Source organism: Schistocerca americana, chromosome 11 (genome assembly GCF_021461395.2).
Source record: "Schistocerca americana isolate TAMUIC-IGC-003095 chromosome 11, iqSchAmer2.1, whole genome shotgun sequence".
In the NCBI taxonomy this organism is placed as follows: Eukaryota; Metazoa; Arthropoda; class Insecta; order Orthoptera; family Acrididae; genus Schistocerca; species Schistocerca americana.
This window is the reverse complement of record NC_060129.1, coordinates 23,785,304-23,798,287: the sequence shown is the minus strand read 5'-3', so window position 1 is coordinate 23,798,287 and position 12,984 is coordinate 23,785,304. Positions and strand designations below refer to the sequence as shown.

Below are 12,984 nucleotides of genomic sequence, written 5' to 3'. Positions count from 1 at the left end.
CCGCAATATCCTTTCTTTCAGGAGTGCTAGTTCTGCAAGGTTTGCAGGAGAGCTTCTGTAAAGTTTGGAAGGTAGGAGACGGGATACTGGCAGAAGTAAAGCTGTGAGGACGGGGCGTGAGTCGTGCTTGTGTAGCTCAGTTGGTAGAGCATTCGCCCGTGAAAGGCAAAGGTCCCGAGTTCGAGTCTCGGTCCGGCACAGAGTTTTAATCTGCCAAGAAGTTTCATATCAGCGCACACTCTGCTGCAGAGTGAGAATCTCATTCTGAGCACTACAGTCTGCATATAAACATTATAGATGTTTGACACGTGAAAAAATCTCTGGAAGTAAATAGTTTCATTTTATTAATGCACCCACCTCTGGGGTACTGGCGAGATCCCCCATTTCGTTCAACGCCGAGGTGCCATTCAGACAGAGTCGGGCAGTCTCTGCAGCACTGCTCGAGTTTAGAGGAAGAACCGAGTGGGCTGAGGAGTGACGGCAAATCGGACTAAGGAGGGAGGCATTGGTTTTTGTTTTGTTTTACTTTAAGGCGCAAAAAACAGCTGGGATCGTACGCGCCCAAGACAAAACTACAGAACATGAAGACACAGAGGAGTTAAAAAACAACTATATGTCAGTCCCAATTGACATAAGAGAAGGCAGCTAAAAACAGGCAAGTGGAGAAAGGATTGAAAAAGACACCATACATAAATAGGAGTCCAAAACCAAAAATTAAATGGCCTCTGCCATATTGTTTCGGCAGATAAAAAGTAATGCACGGTCGACAGAACGCACGCCGTTTGCTGAAACGGCCGACAGCAAACCCGAGCGGGAACACAGACAGTTAAAAAAATGGGCATTCGGTCAGGAAGTGGCGAACAATTAAAACTTGTGCGCAATGTTTACAAAAAGGTGAGGTAGCACCACTTGTCAAAAGACGATAGCTAAATAGGCAGTGCCCAATACGTAGCCTAGTTAAAATGACTTCCTCCCAACGAGAGGGCCGAGAGGAGGTCGTCCGAGCCGCTGTGAGAGGTTTCGTAAGACGGAGCTTATTCCCATGTAGAGAGGACCGTTGGCAATGCCAAAGGGGCACCACCTCCTGATAGACGGCAACACGGACATCGTCAGAGGGAATACAGGAATTAGCGGGCCGAGGTACGAGGACTGCAGCCTCGGCAGCAGCGTCGGCAACCTCGCGTCCTGGCAGACTGACGTGACCGGGGACCCACAGAAACGTCACAGTGGTCCACCGAGAGTGAGCCAGTGACAGTTTTTCTGGATCCGCTGCACTGAGGAATGGGCAGTGTACGGTGCAGAGAGACTTTGAAGGGCACCGACCGGGTCCGAGGAGAGGACACAATCGAAAAGGCTGTGTCACTAGACGTACTCCGTGGCCCAATACGGGGGGAAGAGCCCGGCTGTACATACTGAGCAGTGCGCCAGAAGCCGACATCTAAAGACACGAGTGCCAATAATGAAGGCACACCAGACCCCACGGTCAGTCAGAGAGCTACCAGTGTACGCAAAGGTACTATCACGAAGTTCCGTGCGAGGGTTGCGAAACTGAAGGCGGTAGACCCAGGCTGTAATAGTGTCCTTAGGAAATGAGCGAAGGCCGAGGTTAACACGGGCCGCTTCACGAAACCGAGGCGGGGAAGGGTTCACACCCACCGGGAAAGTTGCAGGTAGTGTGAAGTTAAGCTGCCGTATCAAGTGCCGAAAGCGGACTCCAGGAGTTAACAGGGAAGAGGGACACGCCCCACACTGGCGATCAAAGAAATTATCGGAGGAGGCACAGGACGGGCGGCCACGCACCGCAGACGAACGGCACGCGTACCTGCCAAGGAGAAAGTTACGGCGGTACGACGGTGGTAGTTCGGCTGGGGTAAGAGGCACCCGTGGCCAAACAGGTGCCACGACGGTGGATAGGGTCGAGACGGTATAAGAGGGACGGGCGTGCAGACGCATCGACAAAACACCCTCGGTCAAGTTTCGAACGGACGAGGGACCGGTACAAATGGAGGAGGAGGGAGGTGTGCTACGGTAGTCAGCGCAGTTGTGCAAAGCCACTGTGCCCGAGTGGCTCAGCGGTTCGTGTTTCTTCCTAGCGACCGGGAGGTCCTGTTTCAAATTCCAGCCTCTCTACTAATTTTCATTTGCTACTCCGGTCTGCATACATAGTCGTAGATGTTTGAGACCTGAAAAGGTGTCTGGAACCGTTTTGTTACATTTTATGTAACAAAAATTTACTAAATACTGGGATTCAGACTCATACTTTGATCACATATTTCTGCCTCAGCTGTTAGGCCATCTCGTCATACCTCCAACCCGACTCAAACTTGCAGTCACTGACATTTTCTCCGAGAATTTCTCAACATTAAACTCTATACAACATCTGACAGTGCAATACACTAAAGACTTCACACTACTTTAATAAACACCCACTTTCTCGAAGTGCATTTTCTCCTTCCTCCTCCAATTTCAAACCTGTACAATGCCATCAACTCTACACGTGTACCTTGCAAAGTGCACAGGAGAGCGGTCTTCCCAATACACCAGTTATTATGGTTGCTTCCTGTTTCCTTTCTGTATGAAATGCAGGAAGAATGAGTGTTTAAATTCCCCTGTGTACGTCGTAATTATGATAATCTTGTCTATTTTACTCTACGGCACCAGTATCAGGGGACTGTACTAGATTTCTAGATCTGTCACTTAACACTGTTTCAAGCAACATTGAAAGCAGGCTTTTATCTGACAGTTGACATTTATCTTCAAGTGGCTGTCAGTCCAAGGTTTTTCATCAAGTCTACGGTGCTACCCAGTGGATCAAAATAACACTGGTTCGAGCTTCACAAGCTACAGACAAGAAAAGAAGTGTGATAAAAAAATTAGCATCAAGTTTTGCTATCACTACAGAACTGTGTCTCAAAATCAGAAATAAATGGGAAAGAAGACAAAAATGAGAAAAGTATGTCAGAGTGCAAAATCTTTCCTACCTGCGCAGTGTCCGACTCTCCGAGTTGCAAATCGTAGTCACCCGGTTCCAGCTTTTGCACAATAATACACTCTGGTTCCTGCAACAAAAGATACAGCATTACAAAATGATTTAGGAATTGCATTATTTGTTTTGTAAATAACAATGGAAGTACACCAGACTCTTGTTAATCTGGTGATTCCTTGCAAGCACAGGTGCCGGATTGGTGGGAGTGCAGGATTATTGAGAGTGTATTAAACTTAGTGCTAACACATAGTGATTACATTTTATTAAATCCAAAGAGACATTCCTTTCACAGAAAACTTAATCCTCTAGTGTGTGTATATACACAGTAGTATCACTCACTACAAAACGTGTCGCAAATTTGTATACTTCATTCACAAACCTGATATACAAAAACACAAATGCACTGATTGGTCAGTACCCATAGCTCTCGTACATTGGTGTTCCGCTCTTGGAAGTAGGTCCGTATTAGATATCTTACTACTACGTTACTGTAAAAGAACCTTTCAGAATTTCTGATGTATTAACAGCCATCAACGTTTTTCTTAATCTTATTTTCGTTACATAGTTTGTATTTCAAAAATTATGTACTGTCATAAATCTCTGTAAATGCTGCTTGTGCTCTGATTGTCTTATTGTTCATGTGTACTGTGAATTGCTTTGTAGTGAACTTCTCATGTAGCACCATTTATGGTAAGAAACAAGTTGTTCTTAATGTTTTTCACAAGATTGCACAGAAAAAGCAGCATTGATATTTTTCGAGAAAACCTAAGAAATAAATATAAGGGAAAGAATTGTAATTACATGCATGGTGTAAAAAACAGTGTCACTGAACGACAATTGTGTATGCTGGCAGGCGACGGTTCAAAACACGTTACTGTCTATGATTTTTTCCTGTTTGAATACCTAAATCATTTAAATGTGATATTCATCAAATATATGTTAATTAAGGCATACTTAACCAGCACTTTTCAAGAAAAATACACGTCTTCTAGTTTCTAATTACATATTGCAAGCAAAATTCTGGTTTTCATTGCAAGTACATATTCTTAATTATTAATATTTTATAAAGAATTGTCAGAGATTGTTGAAGTTAAGAAAACATTACACAGCTAAATTTTTTGGAGAAAAATTAAAAATCAAATACTCTTTATTTGAATATGCACATTGTTTTGTAGGACAGATGTGGTCTCATATGAGCCAGAGTAATAAGCGTGTAGAAAAATGGAAAACTATAATGTTCACAGTGTCAAGCACACTGCAAATGCGGCATTTTTACTGTTGTCACATAACACTGCAACTGAACCCAACAGAATTGATCTGCAGTCAAGTTAAGTGATTTGTTGAGAGAAATAACAAACTGCCAAATGCACGAAATGGAAATAATGCACAAAGTTTTGTGACACATCACAGCAGAACAATGGCGAAATGCAGAACAATACGTCATAAAAGAGGAGGAGGAAGAAATGTGTTTTTGGTGGCTTGGGATTCTGTTGCTGATCGTCTCGTTATCAACGTGAACTTCCAAAATGTACCGTACTGCTCGGAGTACAATATGGAAGGAGTACGGAGATTACCAGATGACTGACTGTAATACCCTCGGTGGCATCAATATTTAACTACACGGGAAATCAGCAGTGGGCTTTTATGCCACACATAGCTCGTGAAGAAAAATTACACTTGTTGAAGTCAGCAATTTTCATCACTCTTGTTTTTAATTACAGCGTTATGTTCTACATCTACATCTACATCCATACTCCGCAAGCCACCTGACGGTGTGTGGTGGAGGGTACCTTGAGTACCTCTATTGGATCTCCCTTGTATTCCAGTCTCGCATTGTTCATGGAAAGAAGGATTGTTGGTATGCCTGTGTGTGGGCTCTAATATCTCTGATTTTATCCTCACGGTCTCTTCGCGAGATATACGTAGGAGGGAGCAATATACTGCTCGACTCCTCGGTGAAGGTATGTTCTCGAAACTTCAACAAAAGCCCGTACCGAGCTACAGAGCATCTCTCGTGCAGAGTCTTCCACTGGAGTTTATCTGTCATCTCCGTAACGCTTTCACGATTACTAAATGATCCTGTAACGAAGCGCGCTGGTCTCCGTTGGATCTTCTCTATCTCTTCTATCAACCCTATCTGGTACGGATCCCACACTGCTGAGCAGTATTCAAGCAGTGGGCGAACAAGCGTACTGTAACCTACTTCCTTTGTTTTCGGATTGCATTTCCTTAGGATTCTTCCAATGAATCTCAGTCTGGCATCTGCTTTACCGACGATCAACTTAATATGATCATTCCATTTTAAATCACTCCTAATGCGTATTCCCAGATAATTTATGGAATTAACTGCTTCCAGTTGCTGACCTGCTATATTGTAGCTAAATGATAAGGGATCTTTCTTTCTATGTATTCGCAGCACATTACACTTGTCTACATTGAGATTCAATTGCCATTCCCTGCACCATGCGTCAATTCGCTGCAGATCCTCCTGCATTTCAGTACAATTTTCCATTGTTACAACCTCTCGATATACCACAGCATCATCCGCAAAAAGTGAACTTCCGATGTCATCCACAAGGTCATTTACGTATATTGTGAATAGCAACGGTCCTACGACACTCCCCTGCGGCACACCTGAAATCACTCTTACTTCGGAAGACTTCTCTCCATTGAGAATGACATGCTGCGTTCTATTATCTAGGAACTCTTAAATCCAATCACACAATTGGTCTGATAGTCCATACGCTCTTACTTTGTTCATTAAACGACTGTGGGGAACTGTATCGAACGCCTTGCGGAAGTCGAGAAACATGGCATCTACCTGGGAACCCGTGTCTATGTTAGCTAACATCCAGAGCATGTCACGTTTTCTGTCTGCTCACCTAAGAAGCGTATCACCGGAGTTTTGCCATATATTACTTCCTTCTGTTTAAAATTAAATGACATTCAAAGCTATATTGTTTCTTTGCTCATCTCTCTTTATGTCTTCACTGCAACTGTTACTTCACTGCGGGTTAGCTGGATCACTTGTCTGGTCAGTGCTGCCCAAGTTAAATGCACTGCAACCTGTCGCCCCATATCGTCGCTGAGCCAACGTATGCATAATGCAGAGCACGAAACAAATACGCATTATCGCACTCTAGTGTATTCGAGACAGCTCAGCTTCTGCTCCACATGAAACGAAATCCAATGAGGGGCCAGCAGAGAGAGAAGAAGACATAGTGTAATGTTTACATAGTATAATGTTTACTTACACGAGATTTATTCTTACGACAGATGGAGAATAATTGTCACAATGACGATATGCCATGGCAGTACATCTGATCACACTCGGCTTTACAAGCATTACATCGATACTGCACATTTCAGGCTGTTGCATAATGTACTCCAGGGAGATGTCTGCAGGTTCGGCACCAGCAGTGTTCTCTCCTCGTATTTCCTCTCCTTCATCACAACTTTGTTGTACTCTTTCAACTGTTCTTCATCTATTACAGTTTGGTCACAAACAGCTGCTCATCCAGCACTGTACTTGGCAGCAACTGCTTTCCAGGAAGAATGTCAGTTCGTCTTCCCTGTAGTTTCAACATCCTGCTCGACGTCTAGCATAGCGTGTTTTGGAAGCCGTGATACTGAACCATAAAGAAAGCTGCAATTTCAAACACATGTAACATTGTTTGACATTGTAATTAACTAACAATGTTGTTGCACACAATAATTCATTATCTACTTGAACGACTAGAGGCCAGATGTGGGCCGGATTACTGAGGGGCTGGACTTCTGAGGGCCAGATTAGCAGGAGTTCAATGTGATAAATACTAGGATTGGTAAAGACGAACTCTCACGTGTAAACAACAAGTCTGACAACATCTTCTGACCTTACTATGTGGCTAATGTCATAGAGATTATCAGTGAAGAAATTCATTACAAATTTGTACGACTCAAGATGGACGGAAAGCTTTCCTGCAATTCTCTCATTTGGGAATTTTAACAGCATCTTCAGTCAGTGACAGTGAAAACTGAAAATATGTAATTTTTCTGCAAGATCACACAACAAAAAACAGTGAGACACACCAAAAATATTACACAAAGTATTTCAAAGAGGAGGCATCCAGACCGATTCTGAATGTAAAGGAACGACAAGTCGATGCCAAAGTTTCTCGGGAAGAAAACTTTGACATCGTGATCGGCAAGCGACAGACATGTCATCCTCAAACATTGCACGTTAAGCCGACCTCACTGCACTCGTTCGTGTCAAAGTACATTTTTCTCTTCTTAATCCAATTTTATCGTTCACTTTGTTCTCTCGACGCACTGCAAAGCTTTCTCAGCGACACACATTTTTGCCCTCACAAGTGTTCTTCCAGAATATAGGTAAAACATCTCAAATCAAAAAGTGGCATAGTTTCTACAATACCAGGACAAGATAAAGCCTGTATTATGCATTGCCAACCACATAAACTGATGAAACAATTTTAAATAAAACACTTCTTAATAGTGAAAAAGTGGGTTCTGTTGACTGTTAAGGACAAAAAGTGCTCAATGTCAGCACGATTCATCATTACAGTACACACCCAATCAATAGACGAGTCCTCCCCAAACCTTGATGGTTCAAATGGCTCTGAGGTCATCAGTCCCCTAGAACTTAGAACTACTTAAACCTAACTAACCTAAGGTCAGCACACACATCCGTGCGAGAGGCAGGAGTCGAACCTGCAACTGTAGCAGTTGCGCTGTTCCAGACTGAAGGGCTTAGAACCGCTCGGCCACAGCGGCCGGCCAAACATTGATCAGTGTGCCTGGAGTAATGGTTGCAACAACTGTTTCTTGTGTCGGATAGATCGGCAAGTAACAGAAGCACATACACGTGATCCTTTACGAGCTCCCAAAGGTAAAAATTGCTTGATGTCGGAGCAGGTGAACGTGGAGTCCGTGTGAAACGAAGTGTGTCATCATCATCATGATCATCATCATCTAGCTAATCCTGTACCAAGTTCCAAGTAATACCACATACCTGTGAGGTGGTGCACCATCTTGCAGCCAAATGTAATTCCGTGATCCAGTTTCTCCCAAATGAGGAAAGAGCCACAGTTTTAGTGCATCAATATAAGAAACAGCACTTAGCTTCACCAAAGAAGAAAAGCCCATAAACTTTCCACCAGAATATGGCACAAAAAACATTCAATTTGTTGGAACTGGACCATCTCTTTGGGATTTGCTGACCCACTGATGCGATGCGCACATTGTGTGTCCACATTTACACTTAAGTGAAACCTGTATTTATCACAGGAGGTGACACAATACAGGAAATCATCTTCATGCAACAACACTTTGTTTCCAAAGTTGGCATGTAAATCATAGTCCGGAGGCTTTAGATCTCGTAACAACTGCAAACTTTGTAAAACTGTTTGAGTTGCCTTTTAGTTAAATGTAATAAAAACTGTAAGCAGAATGTAATAAATGCTACAAAGCTTTAAACCCCAACATTCACTTTTAAACACTGGGTATTGTGCACACGGATGGTGTAAGAAGCCACTGCAATCACTGAGAAATAGAAAAGTAAACTGCAGGAGTTTTGGAAGACGAGTCGTCATTTACTAGAGCTGTGACACTGCCCTTGTTGGCAGCCCGTGAAGGGCGGCAATTTGAGTGGAGAGAGAGGGACATTTCTGACAAATTACCAGCATGGTGAGGAACCGGTCAAAGCTTTTATTGCACGAAGTATTCACAGGGTTTTTCATGATACAACAGAAACTTTTCTGGTTGTCGGCTCAGGAAATTTGGTCACAAGTTATTGAAAAAATAACACTGCAAATAACATCATTTCTCTACACGGTCTCCCTTAACCATTATGTAGTCGGGCCATCTCCTGACAAGTTTCCTTCAACCATCCCGAAAACAGCTTTGTGGCACCGCCTCCACAATCTCGTCATTTGACAGAAACTCTTATTTGTCCACGTGCTCATCTGTCGAACAAAAAGGGTAGAAATCTTCTGGAGCAATGTCAGAACTCTATAGTAGGTGATCTAGAATTTCAAATATACTGGATTTCACAGTTTGCCATCTACATACAGACTCCCTGAGCCACCGTGCAGTGCGTGACGGAGGGTATCCTGCACCACTAATTGTAGTTTCCTTTCCCCTTTCACTCGCAAACAGAGCGAGTGAAAAACAACTCTCTGTATGCCTCCGTACGAGCACTAATTTCTCAAACATTATCTCTGTGGTCCTTATGCGCAATGTATGTTGGAGGCGGCAGAAACATTCTGCAGTTAGCCTCAAATGGCAGTTTTCTAAATTTTGTCAATAGTGTTTCTCAAAAAGAATATCGTCTCAGCTCCAGGGATTGCCATTTCAGTTCCTGAAGCACGTCAGTAACATTCGAGTGCCGTTCAAACCTACCAGTGACAAACCTACCACCTGCCAGCAGCAAATCTGCCAGCCGACCTCTTAATTTCTTCTATGTCTTCCTTTAATCCGACCTGGTACGGATCCAAAACACTCTAGCAGTACTCGAGAATAGGTCACGCCGGCGTCCTATATGCGGTCTCCTTTACAGATGAACCGTGCTTTCCTAGAATTCTCCCAATAAACTGAAGTCCAACATTTGCCTTTCCTACCACAAGTCTCACATGCTCGTTCCATTTCATATTGCTTTTCAAAGTTATGCCAGACATTTCAACAATGTGACAGTGTCAAGGGGAGACTACTAATGCTGCATCCGAACATTATAGGTTTGTTTTTCCTACTCATTTGCGTTAATTTACATTTTTCTACTTTTAAAGCTAGCTGACATTCATCACACCAACTAGAAATTTTGTGTAAGTCATTTTTTATCCTCCTCCAGTCACTCAACAACGATCCTTCCCCTACACCACGGCATCATCAGCAAACAACCACAGACTGCTGCAAACCTGCCCACCAGATCATTCATGTACATAAAAAATAACAGTGACCCTACAACACTTCCATGGGACACTTCTGATGATACCCTGATGAACACACACAGCCGAGGACAACGTACTGATTCTGTTACTTAAGAAGTTTAGTTTAGTTATGTAATGTTCCATAGATCATTTTCCCAATTATTTTATAGATATGATGTGGAACAAGTCACACACACACACACACACACGCGCGAATATATTAATATTACTGAAAGTTTCACTTCTACACATGCAACTACATATAGAGGTACTTTACCAGTCCTGAAACAGAAACTCGTCCATGGAACAGAAGCAGTTGTCCAAAAGAAATGATTTTAAGCTAGATTTAAAACTTGATCTGCTACCTGCCAGAAACTTTATGCTGTTGGGCAAATGATCAAAGATTTTTCTTGTTGAATAGTGTACTCTTTTTTGAGCAACTGACAGCTTCAGTAACGGATAGGAAAGGCCATTTTTCCCTCTAGCGAATATATATACTCTGATGGTGCAGTTAAAATACCTAACTCCTTGAAAAGGTTCCTACATGACATCCTTGGGTGAACACCACTAATTATTCCCACTGCTCTCCTGTGTGTAATCAATTCATTATGTGTAAGTGGTGTGTTACCCCAGAAAACTATTCCATAAGACATTACTGATTGAAAATATGCAAAGTATGTTAGGAGGCCGATCGGTTTATTACCAAAACTAGCGATTATACGAAGAGCGAAAGACGCTGAACTTAATTGTTTGAGAAGCTCAGTAATATGCTTCTTCCAGTTCAAGTTGTCATCAATGTGAACACCCAAACGATTTGGAGAAATCTAACCTGTTAACTGAGCCCTGTTCATATGCTACGTCAATTGTCAGTATGTCTCTATTCGGTGTACAGAACTGGATATAGTGAGCATTTTCAAAATTAAGGGGAGGGGGGAGTCCATTTTCTGAAAACTACTTAATAATTCTTTGAAAGACATTCTTAACAATATCATCAGCTGATTTTTCTGGAATGGGATTTATTATAACACTAGTGTCATCTGCAAAAAGTACTAGTTCCGCTTGCTGAACGTTAAGTGAGAGGTCAATCACACAAATAAGGAACAGCAGAGGACCCAAAATTGAACCATGTGGGACTCCCTTTGTGATAACTCCCCATTCACTAGAATTGAACACCTTCCCAACATTATTTGTGCTATTCAGCACAATTTTTTGCTTTCTATTCATTAAGTATGATTCAAACCAGCTGTATGAATAGCATTCAATTCCATAAAACCTGAGTTTTTCTAACAAGGGAACCTCCCCATCGCACCCCTCTCAGATTTAGTTATAAGTTGGCACAGTGCATAGACCTTGAAAAACTGAACACCGATCAATGGAGAAAACAGGAAGAAGTTGTGTGGAACTATCAAAAAAATAAGCAAAATATATCAACTGAGTAGTCCATGCGCAAGATAGGCAACATCAAGGACAGTGTCAGCTCAGGAGCGCCGTGGTCCCGTGGTTAGCGTGAGCAGCTGCGGAATGAGAGGTTCTTGGTTCAAGTCTTCCTCGAGTGAAAATTTTACTTTCTTTATTTTCGCAAAGTTATGATCTGTCAGTTCGTTCCTTGACGTCTCTGTTCACTGTAGTAAGTTTAGTGTCTGTGTTTTGCAACCGCACCGCAAAACCGTGCGATTAGTAGACAAAATGACGTGCCTCTCCAATGGGAACCGAAAACATTTGATTGAAAGGTCATAGGTCAACCGATTCCTCCACAGGAAAACACGTCTGATACATTCTATGCGACACTGGTGACAGTATGTGCGTCACATGACAGGAATATGTTGCCGACCCACCTAACTTGTACACTTGGCGAATGAGTAAAAAGATTCTTCTATCTTGCCCGATTTAGGTTTTCTTGTGGATGTGATAATCACTCCCAATAAAGTGATGAAAACATAAGAGTTTGTCACATAAACTTTAACAAACTAATGCAACAGTTTCACAGTCGCACAGTTTTCCCTGTGCTCTGTCAAAACATATGTTTTTAACGTTTTTGCGCTGTGGTCGACTGACGTCATGTGTTTCGATATTTGTTTAGGTGTAGCGTCCCCATACTACAGCACAGTTACCTCGCATCGGATGGACGGACAAACAGATAATAATTGTCTGAAAATAAAAATAATAAACTTTTCGCTCGAGGGGAGACTTGAACCAAGGACCTCTCATTCCGCAGCTGCTCATGCTAACGACGGGACCACGGCGCTGCTGAGCTCACACCATCCATGATGTTGCATATCTTGCGCATGGACTGCTCAGTTTGTATATTTTGCTTATTTTTTTTCTAGTTCCACACAACTTCTTCCTGTTTTCTCCATTGATCTGTGTTCAGTTTTTCAAGGCCTATCCACTGTGCCAACTTATAACAAAATCTGAGGGAGGTGCGACGGGGAGGTTCCCTTGTAAGAGTGTGACATGGTCCACACAGGTAGATCACAAAAGATATCAAAAGATCACAAAAGATATCAACTGGCGATAATTTGTTATTTAGGGCTTGTACTATTTCATGGGTAAATGTGTCTTTCAGCCATTCACATATCTGGGAACCTATTCCCATATGCTCGTACCTTTGTTAAACCCTGCACTGGGGCACTGTGTCAAATGCTTTTTGGAAATCTAAGAATATGGAATCTGGAACTTGCCCTTCGTAGCATGTCATGTAAGAACAGGGCAAGCCAAGTTTTACATGTGCGATGCTTTATAAAACTGTGTCGATTCGTTCACGGAAGCTTTTCTGTCTCGAGGAAATTTATTATATTCACATTGAGAATATCTTAAAGAATTCAGCAGGAAACCAATGTTAAAGACGTTGGTCTGTAATTTTTTGGGTCCACTCTTCTACCATTCTTCCATACAGCAGTCACGTGTGCTTTTTTCAGTCGCTTGGGACTTTGCACGGGTTGACATTCATGATAAATGCAAGGTAAGTAAGGGTCCAATGCACTCTTTGTTAAACCAGACTGGGATTCCATCTGGAGCCGGCAACTTATTTGTTTTCAATTCTTCCAGTTGTTTTTCTATGCCAGGAATGCCTAT

At 42.4% G+C, this 12,984-nt stretch overlaps 1 protein-coding gene across 3 annotated transcripts in view; it reads right to left on the bottom strand.

The window, feature by feature from the left end:
* Positions 1 to 12,984, bottom strand: part of LOC124553617 (zinc finger protein 391-like) — a 144,390-nt gene that overhangs the window by 67,715 nt on the left and 63,691 nt on the right. For all 3 annotated transcript variants that reach the window (XM_047127472.1, XM_047127470.1, XM_047127471.1), the window contains exon 4: positions 2,982 to 3,059. In XM_047127472.1, coding sequence (XP_046983428.1) covers positions 2,982 to 3,059 — 78 coding nt within the window. The remainder of the gene's footprint in view (positions 1 to 2,981; positions 3,060 to 12,984) is intronic.